The 27,990-nt window shown below is 40.5% G+C and overlaps 2 protein-coding genes across 7 annotated transcripts in view; one reads left to right on the forward strand and one right to left on the reverse strand.

Moving 5' to 3' along the window:
* The window catches only part of DCLRE1C (DNA cross-link repair 1C), a 66,921-nt gene extending 48,152 nt beyond the window's left edge, over window positions 1–18,769 (forward strand). For 4 of the 5 annotated variants that reach the window (XM_022580561.3, XM_022580562.3, XM_022580564.3 and 1 more), the window contains one exon: window positions 396–18,769. In XM_022580561.3, coding sequence (XP_022436269.2) covers window positions 396–1,369 — 974 coding nt within the window. In that variant the 3' untranslated portion in view covers window positions 1,370–18,769. The remainder of the gene's footprint in view (window positions 1–395) is intronic. The other variant, XM_022580560.3, reaches the window with a different exon arrangement.
* On the reverse strand, window positions 5,656–27,821 carry SUV39H2 (SUV39H2 histone lysine methyltransferase). Of its 2 annotated transcripts, none has more exons than XM_089906383.1 (5): window positions 27,626–27,821; window positions 11,289–11,960; window positions 9,385–9,531; window positions 7,511–7,640; window positions 5,656–6,745 (listed from the first exon to the last, which is right to left on the reverse strand). In XM_089906383.1, exons 2-5 carry the CDS (start codon window positions 11,955–11,957, stop codon window positions 6,639–6,641), a joined length of 1,053 nt encoding a protein of 350 aa, XP_089762509.1. In that variant the 5' UTR covers window positions 11,958–11,960; window positions 27,626–27,821; the 3' UTR covers window positions 5,656–6,638. The 2 variants fall into 2 exon arrangements, with proteins under 2 accessions (XP_089762509.1, XP_022436275.1); XM_022580567.2 differs by lacking the exon at window positions 27,626–27,821 and adding an exon at window positions 24,870–24,951.
* Window positions 27,822–27,990: the final 169 nt, after the last annotated feature.

Raw genomic sequence — 27,990 nt, forward strand, 5'->3', positions numbered from 1 at the left:
AGAACTTAACTTGAAAAGTAAATTATTCGGTCCTACTTTCAGGGACTCAGTAGGTGTGAAACGAAATGTAGAAAGCTGTTTTATTTAAAAAGCTCTCCAGAGAAGAACCACCGATTAAGGCTCTGTGGCCTTATTTGGGGAGCACAGATCTTTAGTCTCAACGCACAGTCTGGCTTTATGACAAGTTGAATGAAGGCTGGTAGATAAATTGTTCAGAATAGCCCAAGAATACAGGGCCTTTTAACTTCTCTTGGAAGAAGAGTGAACGCCCACTAATTGCAATTCCATGAATTAAAAAATGTAGCTAAGAGGTACAAATTGGATTTTTACTTAGAAGCACAAATTGGTTCCTTTTGCATTGTGTTACCTACACACCTGTTCTGTTTATCCCACAGAGGAGGACGATGACAGTGACCTCTTTGATGATCCTCTGCCAGTACCTTTAAGGCACAAGATTCCAAACCAGCAAACTCTTCACCCTGAGGTATTTCCCACAACTGCGATATCACAAAACCAGCCTGAAAAACAGACAGAAAGCACAGGATGCTTCAGAGCGGAGAGTACGCCGACTTCTCTCTGGGCAGACTTCATAGATTGTGCGGAATCCAACAGCGAAAGTGAAGAATCAGAAATCCCAGCTTCGGCTCAAGGAGACATGGGTCCTGTCCCACAGCTCCAGAAGGCTGACGGGGAAGTACCACAGTGGGAAGTGTTCTTTAAAAGAAGTGCTGACCTCACTGATGACTGTTTGGAAAACCTCCCGTCCTCCACAGAGGCAGGGGGCTCTCAGTCTCCGAAGCTTTTCAGTGACTCCTCTGATGGGGAATCAACTCACATCTCTTCCCAGACGTCTTCCCAGTCAACACACATATCAGAACAAGGAAGTCAAGGCTGGGACAGCCAGTCTGACACTGTTCTGTTATCTTCCCAAGAGAGAAATGGGGGTATGACCTCCTCGAGCAGACGCGTCTACAGGCCAGGAATCAACGACAATACTCTTGCCCCTCAGATGGAACAAAATGTACTTTGCCCAAAGGACACATACTCTGATTTGAAAAGCAGAGATCAAGATGTAAGTATAGGTTCTAGTGCTGGAGAAACAACTGCTCTAAGCAGTGGGAAGCACGTGCCTCAGGAGAAAAGGCCGCTAACTCTTAGCAGCAGCACAGATTCACAAAGCTCCTCTGATTTTGAAATTCCCGCCACTCCAGAAGCCGAGCTACCTACACGAGAACATTTACAATATTTCTATGAGAAGCTGGCAACAGGGGAGAGGATAGTAGTTGAAAAAAGAAAAAGCTCACTTCATTCTAGAGCAACCACTAAAAAACCTATACCAAGAGATAACAGTCAAAATCCTAATAGATAAATTAAAATGGAATACTTAAAAATGTTCCTATAACCTAAAAGGTGGCAGTAAAGGGGAAACGGAGGACCAAAAAATAGAGGGAAAACACAGGAAACAAGATATGGGAGAACTAAATCCAAACCTATCAATAATTACATCAAAACAGGAAAAACCATAAACCAACTATATACTGTCTATAGGAAGCTGACTTCAAAAGACTTGGGTAGGTTTGCCAGTGAAAGGATGGAAACCTTTACCATGTAAACATTACTTAAAAGAAAGATGGAGTGGCTATGTTACTAGTGATAAAGCATCCAGTTCACTGAGACAGAAGCCTAAAAGTACCGTACAACTTTGGAATATACAAAGCAAAAACAACTGAAAGGAGAAAGACACACTAATGCACAATTACAGCTGTAACAATTAGTCTACAGAATATCAGCAAGGATACAGAAGAACTGAACAGCACCGTCAACCAACTGGATTTAACTGACACTAAGGACACTTCACTTCATCCAACAGCAGAAGACACGCTTCTCAAGTTTACAAAGGACAACGTTCACCAAGACAGACCATATCCTGGGTTGTAAAAATGCTTCAGATTTAAAGAATAAACTTGGATCTATTACCATAAACTGATGGCGATAGAAGAAAGTCAGCCCCTTACCTATCTCAGGTGTTCCATCACTTAAGAGTATAGATGTGAATACAGTGGTAAAATCAAAACCTAAAAGAAAATACTTACTTAAAAGGCATTCAGCTTCCTTAAAGTCCATCGATAGGTTGTTTTTGCATAGTTATGTATGTGGATTTAATAAAGTTATTAGCAAATATTCATAAACCCTTTGGTTTGCTGATATTTCATAGATTAAGAAAGCAAAAGCAGAGATTTCACTTCAAACAAGTTTAAGCAGTCTCTAAAAAACAATTTTCGGATCAATTAAACAATGAAATGCAGTATCACCATGCTGCATTGTAATTAAACCAAAAATCAGTACTGGAGCCACAAAACTAATTAAGGTTGCAAGACTTAGAGTCAGCGGGAAAGGAAGATAAACTGGGTGTTCAGGGGAACCAATGTCAAGTGGACCCAGGAAGCCAGCCCTCTCACTTGTCCAGAAGGGAATTTTCCATTCCCAAATGTTGGCAGAAGGATAAATTAGCCCTTGCCCATTGACATGGGAGAAAAACTGGACAGTGGCGACTACACTTCAAATTTCGGCTAAGAAACTGGCACCAGAGAGGGGTGAGGGGAAGGAACCGACACGATTATTAAGGGTCAGGGCTGAGAGTAAGGGTGCAACTCCTTTCTGACTGTTCTCTGAGGAATATGTTGAATCACAATTTATAGCAAGTGTCTCTGCCCTAAATTACTCAACAGTAAGTTTTATTAATATGTACACCAACACAGACTGGTCTGAGCATAGTAAGGTGGCTGAGGGCAGAGGTGTGTAAGCAAGAATGTGAAGTTTAAAGAGAACACTGACCCCTTTCTTTCTAGCTCAGATGCTACCCCGAGCTTCTGATGAAATACACTCTACAGACTCAGTATGATTGGGGCAGGATTATATATTATTCCATTTTGCCCAGCTCCCCTATGAGTACCATTACCTAAATTCAAGGTGATGAATATATAAGTCACTGGAGAGAACCAGTAGGGACTGCAAAACGTTCAATACTCATAACTACAACAGGCCTATTACAGGAACCCAGAGACTTCATTTTTAATCTTAGGCTCTAAAAACTAGTTACACTTCATAATTATACATCACATAATCAAATGTTACCACTGCATACATTTGTATATTATTCACTGACATTTAAGACTTCATTTTAATAGTATAGCTTATGATCCAAGGTGGGTGTTTAAAACATGCCTGTAAACATTCTTCTGAATATATTCTTAGCATTTTATAATCTCACCATGAATTTAATATTCCATACTGCCACATTTTCATTGTTGCTTCATAGGCAAGCCTGGCATAATCAACGCTGGCTGAACGAATTTAAGGGCTAAGCACTAGAACAGACTTCGATCAAAAAACTTGTAGTGACCACCAAATATTTTAAAGTACGGGTTTATAGTACAGAGTAATTACAGCTAGTTCTTATATATGGTACTTACTCTGTGACAATGCTCGATTCTCTTACACACTCTCTCCTCCTCACAACCGCCCTTTGAGGTAGGTACACTTACTATCCCCACTCACAGATGAGGAGGTGAAGGCACAGGGAGGTCAGTCCGTGTAGTTCGTAAGGGGTGAAGCCACGACTCAAACAAGGCACTTCAGGCCCCCAAGTCCATGCTCTTAACCACTCTGCACTAATGCCTCTCAAAAAGAGCATAGAAGTGGGCAGGGTTAATTACAGTGGCTACTTGATTTTTACTTCAAGAACTGTGACGTATGAAGAAGTGAAAAACAAGTTTCAAAATACCAAGATATGTCACAAAGGAAACCCAGTGGCTAGCTACATTTGCCTTAGAGAGGAATCCAGGACTTGGAAGTTTGTTTAAACTAACAAACAGTAGAAATGGATTTTTTAAAACAGTCTGCCTGAAGTTGGTCAAATATTTTAAAAGTAGTCAAGTTTAGTTTATGATCCTGGGGATGTTAATGTTCCCTAGCCGGTCTAAGCCTGTTTTTTCAGTAGGCTGCTATAAGGAGGACGGCACCAACCTCACAGACTCATGAGAAGCACAGGAGTACGGATAAAGGGCTTAAGACTTGCTCAGAGATTATTAGCTCTAATTCTAAAATTCCTCTGTACTTCCAGGCAGTACTTAGCACAATATGTTTAAGTACCTGGTGACTAATAGTAATGCTCAAAACTTTTAAAAAGTATCCGTCTACCTTATGCTAAGCGTAAAATTCTACTTTGATATTCAAATGCATGAATCATGACAATAATAAGACTTTCTTAAAAGTAACATTTAAAGGAATGGTATATAAACCTTTGGTTAATCTCAGTAACAGGTAGTCATGAATACATCAATATTTTTCTGCCCTTTTTGTAGCCTTACTGGAAATGACAGTAAAATATTCAGAAATAAAGCTAAGCCATGATAAATAGAAAGTCAAATGCCAAACTAAATTTATTTTGCTAAAGAGAAACTGTTGAACTGTAAGAAAAATAAGTGCAGTCTAGATTTTGTGCATATGTGGGGAAAAAACCCTGAGATTACCAATTGTGTATCACAATCCTCTTCTGGAGATACCAAAAACAACGGTACCGATACAGCTTGAACAGTGGATTAATTTACAGTTTAAACTTGATCTAAATATTGCCCATGAATATTTGCTTTATATTGAGAGAACAAATTCTGACAACTTAGGGAACTAAAGAAGCTAAATGTTGACTTAAAACAGTTAAAGCTCCGAACAGCTTCGTTTAAATAGTTTCTATCATTTTACTGCTTAAGTTCAGCTTTTCAACAACTTAAGGGTAATGCAGGTTTTTAAAGATTTCAAAGGTTCATTACGTTTCTATTAATAAGGACAAGACAAAACGGGTTTACCGAAAACAGTCATCCTCCCTTTGTCCTCCAGCTTTACATTTCTTTAACAGAGAGTAGACAAGGTCAAATAACTAGACAGTAAAACACTGACCTTTTAAAAAGAATGGTACAATTACATCTTTGAACCTGTGAGAATTATAATTCAAAGCAAGTTTGGCCTGTAAACCTGTGACGCTTTTTTACCACTGACGCCATGTGACTATTTTTTCATAAAGAAAAAAATGGCACTAAAAATATATATTTTTCCTTGACACCTTCGGCAAATTTTGGTGAGCAGACAGAATATACTCTGAGACTCCAAACATGTAAACAATTTACCCTATATTATGAAAGAGCAAAATCCCGTGATAGCAATATAACAAAGTGTAGCTTCTCCCAAAAAAGAGGTTAAGGATGAAGATGTGAAGTGCTGCTTTCTTAAAGTCAGCTCAGTTTTACCCAAGCTTACTGTAGGTCATTAAAGCCTCGGGCAGGGACCTCTGGCAGAACTTAATTAAGAATACCAAGATTTAGACTTATCTGCTGCATTCGCCTTCATGTTGGACACCGTGATTAGAAGTCCCAGGATCAGAAAGAGATGAAAATATAGTTTTTCTGGACTGAGGTTCCACTACATAGGAAAAAACAAAAACAACAAAAAAACCCCAAACAATGAATATATTCCATTTCAGTCTTCATAGTTCAAGTAATAAATGGTCATAATTCAGACACACACTTTGGCCAAGCCAAGTTTAGCTTTATCACATTAAAAAAATTCATGTATAAAATAAGTATCAGTTCAAAATATAGATCACTTCTTAAAAAGGGCCTGCAGGCCCTTTATTTATTATAAAAATAATTAAATTTGGTGGAAAGGAAATGTTAAAATTACCTGAAATTCAGAAAATGTAATGTTAATTATAGTGTGGAACATTATTGTTACATACAGCCGCTCTCAGGGGGCATCTCGTTTTACTGTGGAGGCCAGAGCTACTCAGCATGGACCGCCTACTTCATGTTATCAAGTGCTGCATTCCCCCCGCCTGGCACTCCAAAAAACCCCCCTGGTCCCAAACGCCCCGTCCTTTCAAAGAAGCATAACAGCTAGCCATTCTAGAATTTTAGGGAGAACATTTTGGGTATTTTTCTTCTACAGGATTAAAAAATCTTTTAGAATTACTGGTTCAGACATCCACCGCTCCTAGTGGTCTAGATTGCTTCAAAATATTAAATCAAGCTGTAATTAAACTTTTTTACATTTAATTTTAGACCTTAAATTTCTATATCATTAAGATCTCAATGTTTTAATGAAAGTAGAAAATAGAGTATAATTCAGTATCACCTATTTGTCTCAAATACAAGTACAATGAGTAGTAAGTAGGTAAACAGGAATGACATAACAAAAATAGAACTTGTGTATTTGTCCAATAAGAATTAACTCTATTTCTCTAAATTCAAGGTGTATGGCAAGTCGAATATTTGATCTTAGTGACTGTTACATCATTAGTTTAACACTTAAACACTGAAGGAGGCAGTTCTCTATTCACACAGACGTCTTTCTACACAGATCTGTAAATAGTCTGAATATGTATATTTCAAATTAGTCTATGTGATCCTGTGTTCCTCTCTTCAGAAGCATCAGTAATGCATGTGGCCAATAGTTTGAAACACGAATTGTAAATTAACATAGTGTATAATCTTGATAATATGAAAAGAGCCCCAAATACTTATTTTTTAAAAATGGTAACATTAGGGGAAAAACTATAGTCATCATCAGTTCTATTTCCTGAGAATTCAGTTGAGGTAACCTCTGCAAGTCACAGCTCCGCATTTGCACACAGTTCTCGCCCTCTTTTTGGCTGGGCTGTGGTCAATAGAATCTGAAGATATATCTCCAGAACCTGAATACGTAGAAAAAGAAATACAGGAGAAGAAGTTAAGACAATTCATAATGAGTTTCAAATTTTCTTTCAGTTGTAAATTGACAGACTCTTTACAAACTGTCTTGAAAGGATGCTGTGGGCTAGTAAGAGGTAAAGTGTATGTTATTAGTCCATATTTATGAGAATGGATTTGTGAAATGATGAAACTTACTAGTAAAATCCAATATACACGCATTCATTTCATAAACTGCTTAAGAGCCATAAAGCAAGGTCAAGTAGTAACAATACGTAAAGGGCATCATACTTAGAAAAACAAAGAAAAGAAAACACATGTTGTCACAGTAAAGCAAACAGAATTAAATGTTCTCTTTAAAAGCCAGATTCAGTTAGGAATGGAATAAGCTCATATGTGATTTAAATCATATTTTCAATCTTATCTTTTAGTAAATATTCAGAAATGTAGGCTTAAAATTTTTTAAATACAAGTAATATTGAGAAAAGATGCTATAATAAATAAGCTTCTATATGGAAGTTCTGAAAAAAGCAGGCAGCAACATGCTGTAGAAGAAAGAGCATTACTCAGCCCAAGATCAGGCAGACCTGGATTCTAGTATTCGCTCTGTCAGATTAGCTTTGTGCCCTCAGCAAAAAGACAAACTCTTATAGCCTTATTTTTTAAAACCTTAACATGAGTTTGGTTCAGATACTCTAAGGTCTTCTCCTATTCTGATTAGATTCTTCACACTGAAACTCCACCAAAGAAACTGTATTTGAAAATCATACCTTTCATTTGATAATCAAAAGTGAGCTCTTCTCCAGCATTTATAGTTCTTGTGGAAAATAATGCTATTCGGGGAAGACGGGTGTCGAGGTTATCAATGAAAACGTTGAACACCTGAAGATTCGGGTCACACTAAAAAGGAACATGAGAACCCACTGAAGTAAAATTGACATGAACGAGCTCTTCTACGTGCTATATAAAATCTTTAATTTCCCAAAGTATTAGTTTTAAGTTCTACGAGAAATTAACTTGCTTATTGTTTAGAGGTCTTTGAGGCATGCACATTTAAAAATACTGTGTTCCCTTACAGAAAATTTCAGACATACATAAAACTAGAGAAAATAATATAGTAAGTCCACATATATCCACTATGCAACTTCAAAGCTTATTAACATTTTTGTCAATCTTGTTTCATCTAGTCCCAACTTCTTAATTGTTTTTGGGGAATTTTAATGCAAATGTTAGATAACATTATCATTTCACCTGTAAATATTTTAGTAAGGTATATATATATATATATATATATTTCTTTTTTTTTTTTTTGCTTGTTTCTGAAATTTTTAATTTAATATTTTTGGAGCATGTTTCACAGCCGGTAACTAAAACCACAGAAGGTGCAACTGCAGATAAGGAGGGACTACTGTATCAAAAGTTTATTGAAGAGCCTAGAAAGATTCAAAAAATGCCCAAGTAGAACATCTAGAAATAGAATTATTGAAATTAAAAGTAAAACATGCTCTAGTAAGGCATATTTAAAGAACTTGAGGAACTTTTTAAAAAAATCAAATCAGCACTGTAGAGCTCAAATTTCATGTTGCATGGGGTTTCATTTCTTAAACTTGTTTGGAATTGCTCAGCATTTCGAGAACTCGGCACTACATTCTAGCATATGCAAGAAAGATCCGGTGAATCATACTGAGAAATCAAAGTAACTATTTAATTGTCCTTGAATAGAATACATCTATTTGGAGAGTATCTCAATTTTATCGTTAAGAAAAAATTCAACATGTAAGTAAACCAGGAAACAAAGGAGTCAGAAGGTCCCTGACATTTCGTTACTAATCATAAACTAGTTTTTTGGTATAAAATCCATCAAAAGATTAACATGGTCTACCTCCTTATATGGTCAGCTATGGAACTTATGCTCCAAGACACATTTTCCTTGTAATCTATGAAATGGAGATAATGTCATCTAATCTATAGAATAGAGATAATGTCAGTCTCACAAGCCTAATACTATGTTATCCATCTAGCACTTAGGAGGTGTCCAGTAACTCCTACCCTCCCTTACTTTTGGAAATAGTTTTTATAGAGTATAAGATTCTGGAGTTAAGGGTCCAAGTGTATTCTGAGTTCTTTTCAAACAAGAATTAAGAATACTAATTCATAATTTAGAAAAGTAGCCCTAAATACTTCAATACTCTAGAAATTCTTAAATTTTATAAAAATGTTAACATGTTTACATTTTAAGAGAACACGGCAAATCTACCCTTCTTTAGTTGTGTATCCTAAATTTAGCTGTGTTTACTTCTGTAACCCATATAGTTATGTGTTAATTCTTAAACTTTTTACCTCTTAACTCCTCTGCTCATTAATTTCCTCCCCTATACGAGGACAATACCTATCTCATAAAGTTGTTGGAAAGTGTAAATGAAGTAACATATGTAAAGACTCCTGCAAAATGGATGTTATTTGGTAGGCACCTCGATGAATTTTCCTAAAACAGCAATAATACCAGGAATTAACAGAAGAGGCCCTTGTATTAAAATACTTTGGAGATAATAAAAGAGTATATAATTTAAAGACAATTATTCCTCAAGTATGGAAAATCTTTTAAAACAGTACTAATTAGTCCTGCCTGTACTTTCTCTCTTACACTGTGATTCACAAAATGAGACACATTTCCATATCGAGCTGCATCCACTGTGAATTCATCAGATTCATAGTCCAGATCAAAGAGATATGTGATTCCTTTGTTGTCATATAACTGCCCCCGTCTTTCAGCTTCTTCACTTGTGATAACCTAAAAAGAAAAAACTATAGTATATTATATAGCTATTGCTGAAGAAACACCCATCCATAAATCTATTAATTAACATATTAATGCCTTCAGGTGCATAAAAAGAAGTAAAAGTGCCATCAAAATAAACATTCACATAAACTAGAAGAGCTAGATGAACAGAGGAGGGAAATCAAAGAGGGGAGAATGGATGGTGCAAACGAAGTATGACTGTTCAAATGAGCGTGAGGACAACCCAACAATTAGCAAGCGGAAACAGTACCCAACTTCGATTCTCATTTATTTGATATGTGCAAAAAAGCTGCACAACTGCAGCTCTGTGTAAGACATAACAGAGTGTAAAGGACTAAATTTAGAAGTAGGTATGCTCTAAATAGGCTCTGAAGGCATATTTTTCCTATAACGAATCTGTGTACAGTTACAAATGGAAATTTGTTACAAATACAGGAGAGAAGGTACGTTAAATTTGCGGTCAACTGTTTGGAAAGTTTAGTTTTGTAGAATACGTGGTTTTCATGAAATTCTGTAGCTCACAACCATCATCTATACAGTTCTGCTCTGAAGAACACAGCCTGACCCCACGCGCAGCTCAAGAAACCAAAAATGGCTCAAGTGATTCATGGTGTCAACCAAATTTAGCTGCCACATTCATTAAACCAAAAGAAGAGAACAATTTGATTATACAAGGTCTAGTATTCTGAATAGTGATTTATAATAATCTGCCATTATCTAAAAATTTCAGGATCAAAGTAGGGATGCAGTTTAACCTCAGAATTCTGGATGAATACAGATAATTAAAGGGGATCCAATTCCAAACAACTTTTAAAATGCCTGGTTGACAACCCCAGACATGCAGTCCCACTCATTGTTCTAGCCACAGCTTAGCGCTCCACTCAGTTTGAGGAAGTGTGGTGTAGGGGTGAAGTGCAGCGATTCTGCAGCCTTGGTTTTGAACCTCAGCTCTTCTTTACTACTAACTAAGTGAACTTGGGCGAGCTGCTTAATTTCTCTGTGCCTCAGTTTCCTGCTGTACAATAATGGAGGAAATACTACCACCTCACAGAGTTGTTGAGAGAATTTAGTAAGAGTTGAAACGCAAGGTGCTTAGAATAGTATGCCTAAAATAGTATGTGGTAAATACTATTTTTTGTATATATGCATTATATGTACAAAAATAAATGTGCTCAGTAGTTGGTATTTTAGAGAATGGTCTTTGTAGCTGAGCTACAGATGCAAAGAGTTTGGATTTTTCTTATCGGTGGCTGCGATAAATGTTTTCATGTGTACTTTACAGTACTTGCTCATAAAGCATTCATGTACTCTACAGTATCATTCATGCTGATGCAAAATTGAGTTTTGCCAACTACACTTAATCATATTTGGTCAAATGGGTGAAGTAAATTACAATTTAAAAGTTTCTAAGTCAGGATGTATTTAGATCTGATATTCTTCTTAGGACTTTTGTGTAAAAATACTGGTCATATTTTCAAAGTTGCAAATGCCAGTTTCAATGACTATGAGTGGGTGTTTGTTGAAAGGCGACTCTACTTCATTTGTCACTGCGTATGATTTTTTTTGTTCACATTCAAGTTTGTATTTCTCATGATGCCAGTGAACCCTTCCCTCAAACCTGAAGTCCGAACATATCTGCAAACGGTAACAGCAAAACGTACCAAGTGTGTTTGTTACTGAGGTAAAAGGCGGCGCCTCAAGAGCACGAGCCTCCCGCACACTGTGCGCTATGAGAGAAGCGAGCGTACCTCTCCGACATACTCCATGACAAAGCTCCTTCTCCTAATCTTCACGAGGGTCTTTACGCCCCAGCCACAGCCATTGCTGGTCCGAAAGATGCAAAGTGAATACTGCGTGCCTTTTTGGACAATCCTGTTGGGACAATCGGGTCCACACTGACACCTTGAGTTGCATTCGTAAATGGGGGTGCCAGGTGGGATTTTAATTTGCTGATTTTTATTATAAGCCAAAAGAACTCCAGCTTCAGCAGGACAACATTTCTCAAAGAAGCAATCTGTGCATGAACAACCAAAGGTGGCTTCATTCACTAAGCTGATTCCAGGAGCTGGTTTGTATTCATTAATGTAGTAGAAGTCTGAAGGGGGGCCCTCTAAGTCCACAGTATTTTCAACAAAAATCATTCCTTTGTGATTCTTCCTTCTGTTGAGTTCATCCTGCCATCTCTGCAGAGCTATCCTTTGTTTAGCCTTCTTTACAATGTATTCAGCAATGGCAGGTTTCAAAGCTCTGTGATTTTCTTTTAGAGTTATTGCTTTGCCTTTCTTTACCTGAGATAAATAATTATGCTTGTCATTAGAGAACTGCTGAAGCAGTAATGGGCACTTGAGATTTTGCAAAGGTTCCCAAGTATTTGTAGAATCTGGCCATCCTTTCCATTTTACAAGATAATATTCCATATCCTTAAAATATAAAAGAAAATGCAAATCAGATTATGACAGACCCAATTACTGAAAAGAATTTAATATCTTAAAGAGTAAGGTATTCATTATCATTTTTCTTAATAAAGTTCAGAATATACAGTCACAAGTTACTAGCAGATAAAATACAAATCATAAAAATAAAACTATTTTTCTTTATATTACATGAACTATGCATAGAATTTAGATGTGGCATGACGTTTGACCAGAGACAAAAGAGTCGCACCTGGAGAAAGATAAAAGTACTGAAAGTCATGAATATGTTACCAAACAGTGATCAAGTGACACAAAATATATTGATCTTGATCATGGAAATAAGTTGTCCCAAAATGAATAATTTATGACCCAGGTCAGTGGCTTGCTTGGCCAGCACAGATGTAGGCATCCTCTAAGGTCCGTAATTTCATATTTTACACTGGCTGTGAGGGAAGTTCTTTTTCTCAATGTCCTGGGCACACATCCCCTAGATTTTCTAGAGTGAACTGTCCCATACAGTCATTCCTGGCTGCATGTGGCTACGGAGCACAGGAAATGTGGCTAGTCTGAATTGAGATGTGCTCTAAGTGTAATACACACTGCACTTCAACAACTCAGCACAAAAAAATAACGCACAATATTTGTTAATTTTTAAAAAATATTTCTTAATGTGTAAATATCGATTACACGTTGAAATAATATTTGGGGTTAAATTAAATGTATTACTCAAAGCAATTTCACCTGTTTCTTTCCATTTTGTTTAACATGGTTACAAGGAAATTTAAAATCATAGTCGTCCTTCGGTATTCACCAGAGGATTGGTTCCAGGACCCCTCTCGGAACCCAAAATCCACGGATGCTCAAGTCTCATATGTAAAACGGCACAGTATTTGCATATAACCTACTCATATACTTTAAATCATCTCTAGATTACATACAATATCTAATATAATGTGAATGCTATATAAATCGTTGCCAACACATGGCAAATTCAAGTTCTGCTTTGGAACTTTCTGGAACGTTTTTCTTTTGCAAGTATTTTCGATCCGGGGTTAGTTGAATCCTGGGGTGCAGAACCCGAAGATACATAGGGCTGACTGTATACATATGTAGCTTGTACTATATTTCTATTGAACAGCACAATTCCAGAGAGTTCTTACCTTAGACTCGCCCGCGGCTGGATTAGGTGGCAGGCCCTCAAGGCACCAAAGATCAAATACTTTGACTTATCCCTCAGACTGCTGCTGGCCACCATGGTACCTGAAATCTTGCCTTCCCACCCCAGTGACTGGCTACGTTTTCTTCCCTTAAAGCCAGGCAATGCTATGTTAAGTTTCTCTTAAAAAAGGTAGTCTAGTGTATGTAAGAAAAAAATTTTTCAAGTAAAGTCTCTCAATTTTGTCTTTGTTCTCTGGAATAGTGAACATATATCCACGAGCGCTAGGGTAAAACGCCTTCTGAAATATGAAAGTGATTAAACTGCATTCTACGGTTTTTAGTTATTTTAATTCATAGATATTGATAAAAACTTAACTGGGATACATTTGCTTTTTCCTGAAATTTTTAATAAAGGTTTTATTATAAAGTAAGGATGTTTTACTAGTCATAGTTTATTAATGCCAAGTGACCTGGCAGGTCTAGGCAATGTGGTATAAGCCGCACTGTGGAGGCACCACTGGGTGAGGGGCACTGAGGCAGCTTTGCAGGAGGTCACCTGACGAGTGAGAGGGCTTATCTTCATCTCGAGGTTTTATTATATTCTACCCAATAAGCAGTAATGCTTGTTAATTAAAAGACCTTTGCTTCTTTGTGAAAATGGTCAAAATATGTTTTGTTAAAAAAAGTGGCTCAATTATGGTGTGAGCATATGCACAAAAACTGTACTTCTATGAAAATATATACTACGATTCCAGGAAAAAAAAAGCCTAGACATATACTGAAGTGTCAGTCATACTGGCTCACTAAAACGTAACATGGATTTCTCCCTCCTGAGGTGACTACTACAATTCGGGATTGCTGTTGGCAGATATATGCTCAATAATAATGAGATCCACTTGGCAGTATCTAACATTACCGATTCCCCTTAATTATGAAAGTTAAAAATGTTTCTGATTCCAAAATAAAGCAATGCAACCCTGGTCCTCTTTTTTTTTTTCTTCCTGCTGTAGCTTTTCCTACGTAGCCCTGGGTTATACCAAAGTTACCAGCAAACAATGAAAGAAACAGAAATGGTGGCTTCAAGTCAGATGATTAAGCTAAATTATCATTCAGCAAAACTAAAAACACTGCCACTGTAGTCAACTTCCAAAATAACGTTTTATGATGAGTTGCTTGCAAGTTTTGTATGTTAATCACATTGTACCTACCTAATTTACGGATGGTAAAGATGCTTCGAAAACCTGAGTGCTACAGAAATATTAGTAACGTTTTATTTCTACTTTGTAGACTCCTTTTATTTTATAAGCCTTGTCTTACTTTTAAAATCAAAAAAAGATCTTTCCATTTTGAAAAATAGGATAATTTTATACAGAAAAATCAGTTTGACTTAACAAATTCAATTACTTCAATATCCTAAAATTTCAAATAAAAGTCAAAAATTTCTTAAGTCTCATAGGATATCAGTATCTTATTCAGATATGCAATCAACTCTTGATTACCTATAGAAATGGAGTGGAGTCATAAAAATGGTCTGTTAATCATTCCTGTATAATTTGGAATGCATCTTATTAATTTTTTTCTTCAAGACATTTTCCCCACTATGTTTAGCTTAGGTTAAATTCATTCAAATATTTTAGTATCTATTATGAGCATATGAAAGTTTGGTCACTAGAGGGTGTGATGAGATGCAAGGTAATACTAGCCTTTAGGAGCAAAATCTCGCTGGGAAAGGAAGGCAATAGTATGTAAAATAAGTAGCAGTGCAAGGTGGTACAATTTTAAATGCCAAAACAAATAAGACAATAGATACCACTAAAATACACAGAGGGAAATCAATATAGGTCAATGAGAAAAAGGCACAGAGAAAGTAGAACAAACTACACTGTGAAAGATTGATAGCATTTGTTGGGTAGGGCACAGGGCAGGCAGGATGAAAAACACAAGCAGAAGCCTGGAGCTAAGATTTGCGTGAAGTATCCAGAAAACAGTGAAGAGATGGACTTAGCCAGCTTTACAGTTTAGAACACTGAAGCGAGAGAGAGAGAATGGTAACGGCAAGGCAAGAGCAAATTCCGGACAGCTCTGAATACCTGACTTTATCGTAGGCCAATGGTTTTTACAATTCTTAGAAACCATGGTGTTTCTGTGGGGAGCTTCATTCCATGTAAATACATTTAATTCCATCTTGTCTACTAGGAACTGCACTTACACAATGCAGACACTCAGGGCTCTGTCTTTGGCCCCTTTTCACACTAAACAAGGGTTCATCTCTTTTGAGAATCTGAAGAAAGCTACAGACCTTCCCCTATCAAAAGTCACATGTATGATACAATGGGTAAATTCAGGATATGTGGATTCCAGACTAAGAATTCTTGCTCCAAATGTTCTCTCTGGGCAACCTCTTCACTCCAGTGGCTTTAACTGTGTGCTGATTCTCCCAAAATTTTAGCTGCAACCCCATATAGTCAATAGCCTACTGGATGTCTGTCCCACAGGTTCTTAATCAATCTATCTACATGGAACTCGCCACTGTTGTTCCTGAATGGTTTCTCTCTGTATTCGCCATCAATGGCAGCCTTACCCCCATCTGCCTAGTCACACAAGTCGCAAACCACGTCAATCACACCTCTTCCTTCCTCTCAACCCAACCCATCACCAAGTTTCTCCACATGCTTCTTCTGGCCCACCTCTTTCGCCAGAACACCCGTTCCTGCAAGCCTCCAGCTTTGCCTGGATTAGGACACTGATCTCCTACCGGTTTCCCTGCCACCAGACTGATAACACTCCACTCTGTCCTTCTCTACTAACGTGTAGTTTTCTTATAAAAACAAAAAATCCACAGTGCCAGCCATTCTGTTATTTTCTTGCTTAAAAATTTTAATGGCTTGCCCACTGCCTAAAGAATTAAGCTCAAACTTCCTATTATAACAAAGATCATTCTTGACTGGGTCCCTGATGCCTCCCTGACTCAATGTTCCAATGTGGCCCCATTCACACACCGCCCTCCAGCCACACTGAACTACTGTTAGTAACTGAACATGCCAGGCCTTTTCATACTTTTCTGTTCCTTTGTTCACACAGTTATTTCTAATTAGAATGTCTTCTTCCATTTGCCTACTGAACACTTATTTCAGTCTCATCTTTTATATGCAGAAAAACCTACTCATCTTTAAAACTCAGCTCAAATGTCATCTCTCCCGTGAAGTCTTCCCTGCCTCTGATTACTGCCAACTCGTGTTCCCATTTCTAATCTAAACTATAAGCCATTTGTGGGGAAGGAAAGAATCTTATTCTTTGCAGCCCCAGAACCAAGCACAATTCCCTACTATATCCTAGGCTTTGACTAAATGTTTCTGAATGTATAACGAAAAATACAACTACCAACACGTATGCAATATAAAAATCACAACAGTAACGATATGGATCCTTAAAAGAAATACAGGCTGCTCAACTTAACCTGGAGATAGCAATTCATGGTTTTTCAATATTTGTTCTGTCATCTGCTGTCTGTAGCCAGTAAGTGGTAGCTAGCACAAACACTTTAAAATACATATATATATGGGGGCACAAAAAAGAACAACAAAAAAAATCTGCCTTCCCATTAGCTATTTTTCCCCTGCAAGTTTTGAAGTAATCACAGTATTCACTATTAGTGGTAGAATAGCCTTAATCTGATTATGAAAATCCCAGTGTTCCACGAGAACACAGTTTGAGAACTATTACAGTCAATGGAAAGTCACTAGATTTCCATACCAGTAACCAGACAGAGGGTAGGAGTTTGGGGGCCTGGGTTAGAGGCCCAAGGCTGACACAAATGAACAACAGGACCTTGGAGAAGTCCCTCTTGGAGCTCTGCTTTCCTGGTCTCTAAAATTCAGGTTTTAGTCTAATGATTTCTGTTATTCCAGTTCTTAACAAATCACTCTTAAGTGCAATCAGTCTTTTAGGAGTATGACTCTATTGTTAAATGTGGCTATTTTGTTAGTATGTGGTAGTATGTGTTAGTATGTGGCCATGCAGTATAGTGGTAGTCCTAGAGACATAGAATGATCTGGATACTTTAAGAAATCAAAGCTTTGGGTAGTATTTCTTTAATATTTGATTCCTAAGGGAGAAGCCCCACTGATGTGCATGGGTGTTCTTCACTGATGAGGTGAGGATGTTAATAAAGAGAACCCAGTTTTGTCAGAAATTTTTCTGTATGAAGGGGTGACGTGGCAAGAACATGGCACAGGAGGATCACACAGCAGTGAGACTACCACAGTTTACACCTTGAGTTCCACTGGACCTGACATGAGCTCATCATGGTAACCACCTGCTTGTTCCCCCAGCTAGCATTCTTTCCACTTCCTGAGCTGGCTATTTCAGACCTCCTCCTCTTCCCTCAGGAGTCCCTATCCCACCGCCTCCCCCGTTATTTTCAGTAGCACGTGACCCTAGCGTGGAGCTAGACAAGAAGGGGACCACAGACACAACAGGAGAGAGGCCCTTCCTCCGTCAATTACCCCCATCTCCTGTGCCTTCAGTCTCTTGCTCTCTCCTGATCCTCTCTAGCATCTGAATCTCCCTTATTTTTTAAAGGCAAAATTAAACTAAACCTCCTTTGAGATATAAATGCTTGAATAAGTAAGGGATCTTGAAAAGATATGATAAATTACTAAAAGGTCAGAGATCGGAGACTAAGGTATAGTCTCAGTATAAGATGCTTTATAACATGCAATTTTTTAAATCATGTTATCTACTTGGATTTTTTCTTAAATTAAAAATTATAAACACCCTTAGACCCTACATAGCCCTTCTTCAAAGCTAGAGTTCTGGAAAGAGTCGCCCATACCACTTGACCCTACTTTCTCACCTCCAACTAATTCTTTAATCCATTCTATTTCGGCTTCTTCTATCCATACCACATAAATGCTCTAAGGGTGTCAATGACCCGTCCATTGCTCAATCCAGAGGGAGCTTTATACTTCTTTGACCCACTGGGTATGACTCTATTTTACTGACATTATCTCCTCCTCAGGCTGCCGTGTTTACTCTTCTGATTTTCTTCCTACCTTTCCTGCCAGTTTTTCTCCGTTGCTTTGACAGTTCTTCCTGGGAGTACCACTTACTGTTCCTCAGTCCTGGCTCTTCACCGGTTTTCTCTACTTGGATCACTGCAATGGCCTCTTATCCTTTCAATCCACTCACGGCACAACAGCCAGAGTGATATTTTCAACACCCCTCTCTCCCCAAGTCACTCCCCTGCTCAAAACTACAAAATATTTCCCTATTGCCCTTAAAGTCCAAAATTCCTTTCTTGGCCTACAAGGAGATGCACTTTCTGGGGCCTGCCCCATCCTTCCAGCCTCATTTCAATCCCTCTATGTTCCACTCACACTGCAAATTCCTTGAAGGAGTCAGGCTCTCTTCTGACTCAATACCCTCCCCCATTATCTTTTCACCCTTTAGGACTAAGTTTAAACATCAGTCCTCACGGACACCTGCCTACTCTCTCCAGGATGAGCTAGAGCCTTCTGTTACATCAGCCTTACCTCAACTGTAATTAAGTCCTTTGTACAATGATATTTAAGGTTTTTCTACTCTCACTGAAAGACAGACCCCATGATATCAGGGGCCACGCCTCTGTGCCATTCTCTGCTGAGACTGCTAGTGCCCGGTGCGTGACATGGTAGACGGCAGAAGACTGGAGAAATATCTGCAGAGTTAATGAAGGCGTAACTGTACCCAGTCCTGGGGCTTCAATCCCCATCTTCTTGCCAATTGCTTCAAGAACAATGCTTCCACTTAGTTCTCACTCTTGATTTGGAGCCACATTTCCAACTATCTACTGGTCGTCTTACACTTAAATGTTCTCAACCTTCTTCTCCAACTTCAATCTAGTCCTCCTATCCTAATCCTCCTTAAGCCTCATCTTCCTATATTCCTGGGCCTTGGTGAACAGTATTACTATCCACGCCATGGCAAGCTTTCCTAGATGTGGATCCCTCACTGCTGGATCCCCAGCCAACCCCCTGACCACTAAACTACAGACTTAAATTTTACATCCGCTATAATTCAAAAAATCACCAACTTATCTTCATCTTTATTGTTACTACTTTAGTTCAAGCACCATCTCTTCTTGCCCAGATTACTGCAACAGCCTTTCAGAATGTGTAAGTTATACATATGTCATTCCCCTTCCTGCCAATCCACGTTCCTCACTGCAGAGAGGAAACTCTCTGAATTGCATATCTGATAGTGTCACGCTTCTCAGAACCGTTCAGATGACTCCCCACTGCTGCAGGACGGCTGGAGTTCCTCTACTCATCTCTCACTGTCTCCCACTTCCAGATCCTACCACCCCATTCTCTATGTTAAAGCCTTAAGAAAAGACTCTACTCATCTTATCAGGCCCCAGCTGGATATTATCTTTTCTGGGAAGCCTTCTCTGACCAGCGCAGGCATACCTCTCACAGATCACATCATGATGTCTGCCCTAGCGCTTATTATACTATTGCATTGGGTGATTTACTTGTCAATCTTTTTCACTGGGCTGTGAGTTCCTTAAGGTTAGGGACAGTTTCTCATGAACCTTTATTTTCCCACTGCCTAATGTAGTACCTGACACACAGAATAAACTCAAATGTTTATTGAGTGAGACAACAGAAAGGTGAAACCAGAGATATCAGTCAATAAATTGCTGCTATAATTTAAGCGTGACGCTATGGAGGTCTAGTCTAACAGTGATGGTGAGGACTGGAGAAATCACTGACGCAAAACCAATTCAATTCATCAACCATGAACTAAATACCCATTACGTACTAGGGGCTATAGTAAGACACAGTCCTGGCCCTCAAATTGTTGCCAGTTCAGCAGGTATGAAACAGAGCTACAAAATGTGAACAGCTCTAGAATAATGACAAGAACAGTGCTTTATAAGTCCTGAATATAAAGCAATTAATTTTGCTAGAGGTGGGGAAGGGAAGAAGGCTCTATGGTTGGTGGTAACCTTTCAGTTGAACTTTGCAGGCCATGCAGATTTTGCAAGGAGAGAAGGGAAACAATATTTAAAAGAGGGAACTGGATGAGAAAAGCAAAAGGGCACAAAGGTGCATGATGTGTTCAGATATTGGAATATAAGCTATGTTTGTTTTTTAGCTAGATTCTCAATGCTTAGAAGAGTGCTCAGCTCTTAGTAGATACTCAGTAAACCTTAGCTACATGGAAGAATTTACAAGTATATCAATGCGGTAAGGAAGTAGGAAATGTTACAAGAGAACATACAAGTAGGATATGTTACAAGTAGGGTATGTTACAAGCTGGAAAGGGGGCTGGTGGCCAGATGATAACAGCCTTAGTCCAAAGGGTCTCAGCTTAGACTGGCAGACACCAGGGAGCCATTTAAAGGGCTAAAGGAAGGTCCTAATGCAATCAGAGCTGTGTTTCAGAAACAACTGTAATGGCTTTGAAGAATATGGTACTGAAACAGTGTCTTTCATGAGCTAAATGGAGGGGAACACATAAGAAAAGGATAGGGTGTTAAGATCTTTCACCTGCCCTGAACATGAGAGACAGACAGACAGACAGAAAAGGTAGAAAGGTAGAGGTATGTTCAAGTAATACTGGCTTACAGATTCAGTTATCTGTGCTAGGCAGGATAAGAAGTGAGGAATAGGGATCCCCTGGTGGCACAGTGGTTGAGAGTCTGCCTGCCGATGCAGGGGACATGGGTTTGTGCCCCGGTCCGGGAAGATCCCACATGCCGCGGAGCGGCTGGGCCCGTGAGCCATGGCCGCGGAGCCTGTGCGTCTGGAGCCTGTGCTCCGCAGCGGGAGAGGCCACAACAGTGAGAGGCCCGCGTACCGCAAAAAAAAAAAATGTGAGGAATGTAAGTGGGTTGTAGGAGGACATAAGTGTGCAAAGCGTGCTTATTCCAAAGCAAGGAACCAAAAGGAGAAGGATGAAGGAGAAACTAGTAGCAAAAGTTACCCAAACTGAACTATAATACTCAGAATTCTGTAGCATAAGAAAGAAAACTGGCAGCTCTTTCAATGTAAGCACAGACTCCTTGGTAACTTACTCTGTCTGTCAAAGTATAACAGGAATGAACAGGAAAAGACAGAGAGGTAGAGACCACATAATCTGATGACCTATTAGATTTAGAGGGTAGGGAGGAAGGAAGAATTAAAAAAGTATGAAATTATAAGGTTAGGTAACTGGGAGTATTATGATTCTGTCAAACTAGGTAGGGAACACCAGATCAGGACACAGATTTGAGGGAGGAAAACGGGCACAGTTTTGAATACGTTGAATGTGGTACCTGCAGGGTGTCCAGCTTAAAATGAAGCTCAGAAAGAAGTCAATGCCTCACAAAGATCTGAGGGTCATGAGCCAAATAGATAGAAGTAGAAACCACTGGGAAAGAGGTCATCTACAGAGCAGCTTCGAAGTGAGAAGGGGGCCAAGGACAGAGCCTTGGAGATTATGTATTAACACTTCAGAAGGACAGGTAAGAGACTGTAAAGGAGATTCAAAAAGAACAGTAAGAAAAACTGGTGGCGAAAAGAAGTGGAGATAGAGGTGAGTAACAATGATGAGAGTACACCCCTCTACAGCGTGACCGCCACAGGTCAGTCTCTGCTCACAGTAACCCCACGAGCTGGTGCTGTAAAGATCCTCATCCCGTACGGGAAGCAGCGAAGGAAAGAGAACCTACGCAATGTGCTGAAGGTCACGCAACTAGTACATGGTAGAAGCAGACTGTGAACCAGAACCTAGGCAGTCTCTCCAGGACACGAGTTTCAGAGAAGAAAAGAGTAGCCAACAGTGTTAGGTGTTGCAAAGTGGCACAGTAAGATCTGAGGTCCTCGAGTTTGGCCTTGAGGAGGCCACTGACAGCCGTCAATCAGAACAGAGAGGGTTAAAAAGTCAGTAACAAGTGGAAAGGCAAGCTACAGCAGAAATTTTTTGCAAACAGTGTATCTGATAAGGGACTATCTAGAATACACAAAGAGCTATTACAACTCAATATAAAAAGACAAACAGCCCAATTTAAGAAAACAGGTAAAGGATCTGAATAGACAGTTCTCCAGAGAAGATACACAAATGGCTATAAGCAGCAGTCCCCAACCTTTTTGGCACCAGGGACCGGTTTCGTGGAAGACAATGTTTCCATGGATTGGGGTGGGGGAGGCGGGGGGAGGATGGTTCAGGCGGTGACCTGAGCGACGGGGAGCGGCAGGTGAAGCCTCGCTCACTCCCGGCCGCTCACCTCCTGCTGTGCGGCCTGGTTCCTAACAGGCTGCGGACCGAGAGCTATAAGCACTTGAGAAGATGCTCAGCATCATTAGCCATCAGAGAAATGCAGATCAAAACCATGAGACACTCCATACCCACAAGGACAACTATAATCAAAAAGTTAGATAATAGCAAGTATTGGTGAACATGTAGAAATTGAAACCCTCATACGCTGCTGATGGGAATGTAAAATGGTGCGGTCACTTTGCAAAACAGTTTGACAGCTGCTCAAATGGTTAAATACAGAGGTACCATATAACCCAGCAATTCAACTCCTAGGTATATATCCAAGAGAAATGAAAACATGCCCACACGAAGGCTTGTACATGAATGTTCATAACAGCATTACTTATAATAGCCCCCAAACAGGAACCCAAATGTCCTTCAAGCGATGAATGGATAAATTAAATGTGATATATCCATACAATGGAATATTTGGCAATAAAAAAAATGAAGTATTGATACGTGCTACAGCATGAATGAACCTTGAAAACATTATGTTAAATGCAGGAAGCCAATCATAAAGGCTCACATAAATATTGTACGATTCCATTCATATGAAATGTCCCAATAGGTAAATCTATTGAGACAGAAAGTAGATTAGTGGTCACCTAGGGTTAGTGGGGAAAAGAGATGGGGAGGTTTGGGGGGTGATGGCTAAGCAGTATGGGGTTCTTTTTAGGGTAATGAAAATGTGCTACCATCTCCACAAAAAGTTTTAGAATAATTCTGAGAGGGTGCAAAAACCTTTGAATTGTACAGTTTAAATTGTTGAATTGTAGGGTATGTGAATTATATGTCAATAAAGCCGTCTTTAAAAAGTTAGTGGGAAATGAAGTAGAAGGAAAAGACAGGAAATGCTTGAGTGGGGATGGAAGACGTAAGAAAGATTTCGGAAGGTTAAGGAAGATCTGAATAGGTTTATTGATTAAGATAAAGCAGTGGAAAAACAGTGCTTGATACAAAAACAACATCAGAGAGCTTCCCTGGTGGCGCAGTGGTTGAGAGTCCGCCTGCCGATGCAGGGGACACAGGTTCGTGCCCCGGTCCGGGAAGATCCCACGTGCCGCAGAGCGGCTGGGTCCGTGAGCCATGGCCGCTGAGCCTGCGCGTCCGGAGCCTGTGTTCCGCAACGGGAGAGGCCACAACAGTGAGAGGCCCGTGTACCGCAAAAAAAAAAAAAAAAAAAAAAGGACATCAGAGCAAAGTCCTAAAGCGGATGGGTAGGAAGAAAAAAGAAAAATGGTGACACCTCTGAAAGAATGAACAAAGATACAGATAACTGGTGTGAAGGTAAGTTGAAAGTTCATCCTTGAAGGATCCAGTGAGGCAGAAGTCTGCAGCTGAATATGAGAGGGTGAGGGAAGGGATACAGTCAGAAGTCCAGAAAAGTAATAAAATTTGGGGAAACTGATGACAAAAATGGAAGGAGCAAGCAAAAGATAAAAAGCTTGTCAAGTAGAACTGAGCAGTGCAAGAATAGAAATAATATGTAACGGAACCAAGAAGTGTGATTATATGACACCTGTGGCTAGACTGGTCAGGCCAGGGTTTATAAACTGAATTGGCAGATGACAGGGTTGTTTTGGGGTTGAAGGCTGCTGAGAGTGTAGGTGAAATGCTTCATCATAAAATCCCACTGAGTGGGGAAGTCAGTGATACCAAAAAGAAGATGGATGTTTCAAAGGAAGAATGGGATTTAATGACTGAATCCATATGGAGGATGAAAAAGAAGGAAAACAAAGAATTAAGCAGGATTCCTGATTCATTCATCTGCAAGAATGGACAGATTAATTAATTGAAACAGAGTTCTTGTAGAGGAAGTAGGCTACAGAAAACTGAATTACTCAAAAATACATTGTAAGGTTTAGATTGAAAGAGCTTCTTGAAGAACAACCCTGTAGAGGAACAGAAACAAAGTGAGGCCCAGAGAAGTTAAATGACTTTACTGAAGTCATGAGGTTCTAGACGAAGCCTAGAAATGACTGTGAACTCCAGGCCATTTTATTGCACAACAGAACCTCACTGCTAGCAGGAGTTTGACAGGATGGCAGGAAAAACAAACGGTGATGCTTCTTGAGGAGATTCAGTACCACTAAAATTGGCTTGAACTTCTAGGTTCATCTCAGGTGATAGTGGGGAAATATGATTCAGGAACAAAATGAATGACAGGAGAAGCCAATCTCAGATAAAACATTTGCTCTGGTAATCCACCTGGAGATAATCAAGAGTTGGATGTAGAATGATATTGATATAAGCACCTTGAAATATTCTAATATAAGAACATTTTATGCTTCAAAATCCTCTCAATGTTATTTGGCAAAACAGATGATAGGACACAACTTTATTATGGCCAAGAATTTTAACCATTAAGAAGAGTTCTGCTTACTTTTAAGGTTCTTTTTATGTCACAGAAATATGAAATACTGAATTGAAGTCTGATTAGGTCTCTTTTAAGGGTCTAGATATTTGCCTTACCTTTTCTACCTTGTAGTCACACAAGTATTCCACCTCATAATTGTTTAGATTCCTTTTGGTGATTCCAATCGATTTACATGTGAGCTTTTCTTTTCTACATAATTCCTGAAGAGTATCAAGTGAAACTAGGCAAGGCACACACCAAGCTACAATAAGAAAATAGAATTCTTTACTAGTGAAATAGCTACTCAATTAAAATAAAACAAAACAAAAAACCAAAAGAAAAAAAAGGGGAAAACTCAAGACAGCTATATCCCCACCCTTCAAGTGGCAATTTTATAAGACTAAAAATTCATATGACAAGAAACCATGTACACGTCTTTAAGAAAAAGTTAACCATTAAAGAACTCTCTTGGTAAATTGGTCTTCCTGGATTTTCTCATGGGTCTCTATCCTACATGTTTAACTGATGTCAATTTCCACTAGGTCCCCTGAACAAAATGTTTCATGTCTATAAGCTTGCATTAGATTACATATAGATGCAAAAGTCGAGATAATATTTTTGACTTTTTCATTGTATTCTACACAGAATTGCTCATTTAATAAAATGTAGATCTCAAGGACACGCTCATTATTGTTAGAAATACATCTTAAATATATTTTAAAATAATCTTACATTGTTAAAAAGTAACAATGTAAGATTCTTAGTTGAACAATAAGAACTGAAATCTAATTGAAATCTAATTCTATAGTTACATACTCATACATCACATGGCCTACTTTTCCCATTTTGGAAGGTTGCATAAAATTTTAACTCCGATTTTGCCCATGCTGCAATGTATTATTATCAAGGTCAATAAACCCAGGAGTTAAAATAAAACAACGGAGAGTATATTGAGTTTTGTTACTACTCATTTCCTGTATTGCTTTCAAAGCCAAGAATGACAATACAGAGAGTATTCAATTTACATAATCCACACACCAAGCTTGAAGAAAGTCAGCCGTCCTCATGATCAACCTTGTAGAAGCCAATAACTAACTCTGCTGCGGAAGGTTTTACCCTCAAATTCCCGTAAACAGTATGCTACCATACTGCATTTAAAGTATGTTAACACAAACTGATATTTAGAAACAGGTAATGAACCTGGCTTTATGGCTAGCGCTAGTAGAAGCATCAGGGAGGATCAAGAGGTCCTCTGCCCCAGCCTCCGCCAGGCCACCGAGCTGCATGATTTTAGGGAGGTTTCCATCTTTCTGGGTTTCAGCTTCGCTGAAAAAAATGGCAGGGTTGGAGTAAACTGGGATTACCAAACAAGATTTATCAGTAAACGCTGGCTTTACTTGGTAGCTCTCCAAGGTAGTGGTGATAACCTTTTGGGTTGGAGGTAATTTCCAGAGAGGAGAGAACAGCTGGTCTTCCTATAATCTCCCCTCGCCCTCCCCATCTCACACCGGGATTTCACGGTCAGAAAGCCTCAAGTACGATTTCCACACGTGCCTCCAACCCCTTCCAAAAAAGGATGCATGATTCTAGACCAAGAAAGTGAAAAGGATTTTCCCCCAAAATATCTGGGGGGAGAGCCTGCTGGTTTTGGAGTGGTGGTTTGGGGGGAGGGGAGTGGCAGAATAGAAACGACCCCTTAAGTCCCTTGTATTGAAATAACCTCAGGATGTTTTGTGTAAAAGGTAACCTCATTATGCTGATCACATGCAGAGGAGGTTCCTCTGGGCTATCTACCCAGCATGGATTTGTCTACCGTTCCTACCATTTTCACCCAGTCCGAGTTACACGAGGATTCAAGACGCGACCCTCCACGGAAATGCTGTTTTGGGGAATAAGAAAACTTGGAACATAAAAAACTGCAAACCCCCTGCCCCCGCGGCAGAAAAATAATTCATTGGTAAGATTAAACATTTCATGACCACCACGAAAACTTGACACTAGTTCCACACTAACCCCTAGCGGAGGAAAAGTTGGGGGGTAATGAATCCATAATCCACGCAGAGAGGCGCAGCGCTGGAAAATACCTTTCAATTCTATAAGGCAGTGAAAGTTCCCGTCCTTCAGCGCGCGCACAAACACACGTTAGGCACCGAATTCTTCGGCGTCCACATAAATACCTCGCAAATTACCGGGGTGGGAGGGAACCGATTCCCGTAAGCCAGGGGCTGCCGCCGCCAGTACCCACTTACTGGGGTTCTCTGCAACGGGGAACCGCCCCTCCCGGTGCGTCCGCATCGGGGTGCATCCTCACTCATTTCCTCGCTTAGCCTTCACACCTCTGCCCCGACCTCTCTCCGCTACTCTGACACTGTGGTCACACTCGCCCCACGGGGTCCTCCCGCTCCCCAGTTCCGAAGCCAGCCCGACCGCAAACGTCCCGCTCAAACCACCACAAAGGAGTCGCGCCCCCAGCGTGCCCACGGACCTCGAGCCGCGCCGGGCTCCGCCGGGGCCGCCCGGACGCCACCGCACGGCTGCCCCGCGGGGAGGGGGCTCGGGCGCGGCGGGCGGCGGGGGCCGGGCCGCCGGGTCGGCGGGCCGGCAGCGGTAGGCGCGGGCCGGGCCTCGCGGGGGTCGGGCGCGGGAGGGGACTGAGGGCAGCGGGCGGGCCGAGCCGCGAGGAGGGTCAGGGGCCGGGGGCAGGGAGGAGCCCGAGGCGCGCGTCTGGGGGCCGCGGTGTCAGTGGCGCGGGAGGCGGCGTCTCGCCGCGTCGCGCTCCGGCCGGCCCGCGCGTCCCGGCCCCGCTTCCCGGGCCTCGGGAGTTTGCCCGGCGGACGGGGGACAGTGCGGGGCGCCGCTCTCCAGCCCTCACCTCCTCGCGCCTCGGCCCCGGCCGCCGCCATCTTGAGGAGCTTTCATTCAAACTGGCGCGGTCTGACCGGATAGCTCAGCTGGCCTGACGCCCCGCCCCAGCCCGGCCCGCGCGGAACTCGGGGGCCGGGGCGGGGGACTAACCCGCGAGGCGTCCTGACGTCAGCGGAGGCCGACACAGCCGCGGCGGCGAGTGCGCCTGCGCCCCAAGTCTCCTCCGGGCGCTCGGAGGGGCGGGGCGCGGGGGTGGGGAGCGCTACCCTAGGTGAAGGGCCACCTGCCCTGGCCTGGCTGGCTTAGCGCCTGATTCAGGGTACCGACATTAGGCCTTCCCACTCTTGTTAGTTCTTCTACACGGGCGCTACG

This window comes from Delphinapterus leucas, chromosome 2 (genome assembly GCF_059928025.1).
Source record: "Delphinapterus leucas isolate spDelLeu-1000000601 "Yukka" chromosome 2, BTC_Dleu_Yukka2, whole genome shotgun sequence".
Lineage (NCBI taxonomy): Eukaryota > Metazoa > Chordata > Mammalia > Artiodactyla > Monodontidae > Delphinapterus > Delphinapterus leucas.

Bases quoted from the DNA above. Each gene is read 5' to 3' on its own strand.
- SUV39H2 (XM_089906383.1), bottom strand. From the start codon at position 11,957: ATGGAATATTATCTTGTAAAATGGAAAGGATGGCCAGATTCTACAAAT. The intron at 7,641-9,384 runs GTAAGAGAGAAA...GTTCCTTTTTAG, and splicing joins CTCATTTTGTGAATCACAGT to TGTGACCCGAATCTTCAGGT. The intron at 6,746-7,510 runs GTATGATTTTCA...CTACGTATTCAG, and splicing joins TTTTGATTATCAAATGAAAG to GTTCTGGAGATATATCTTCA.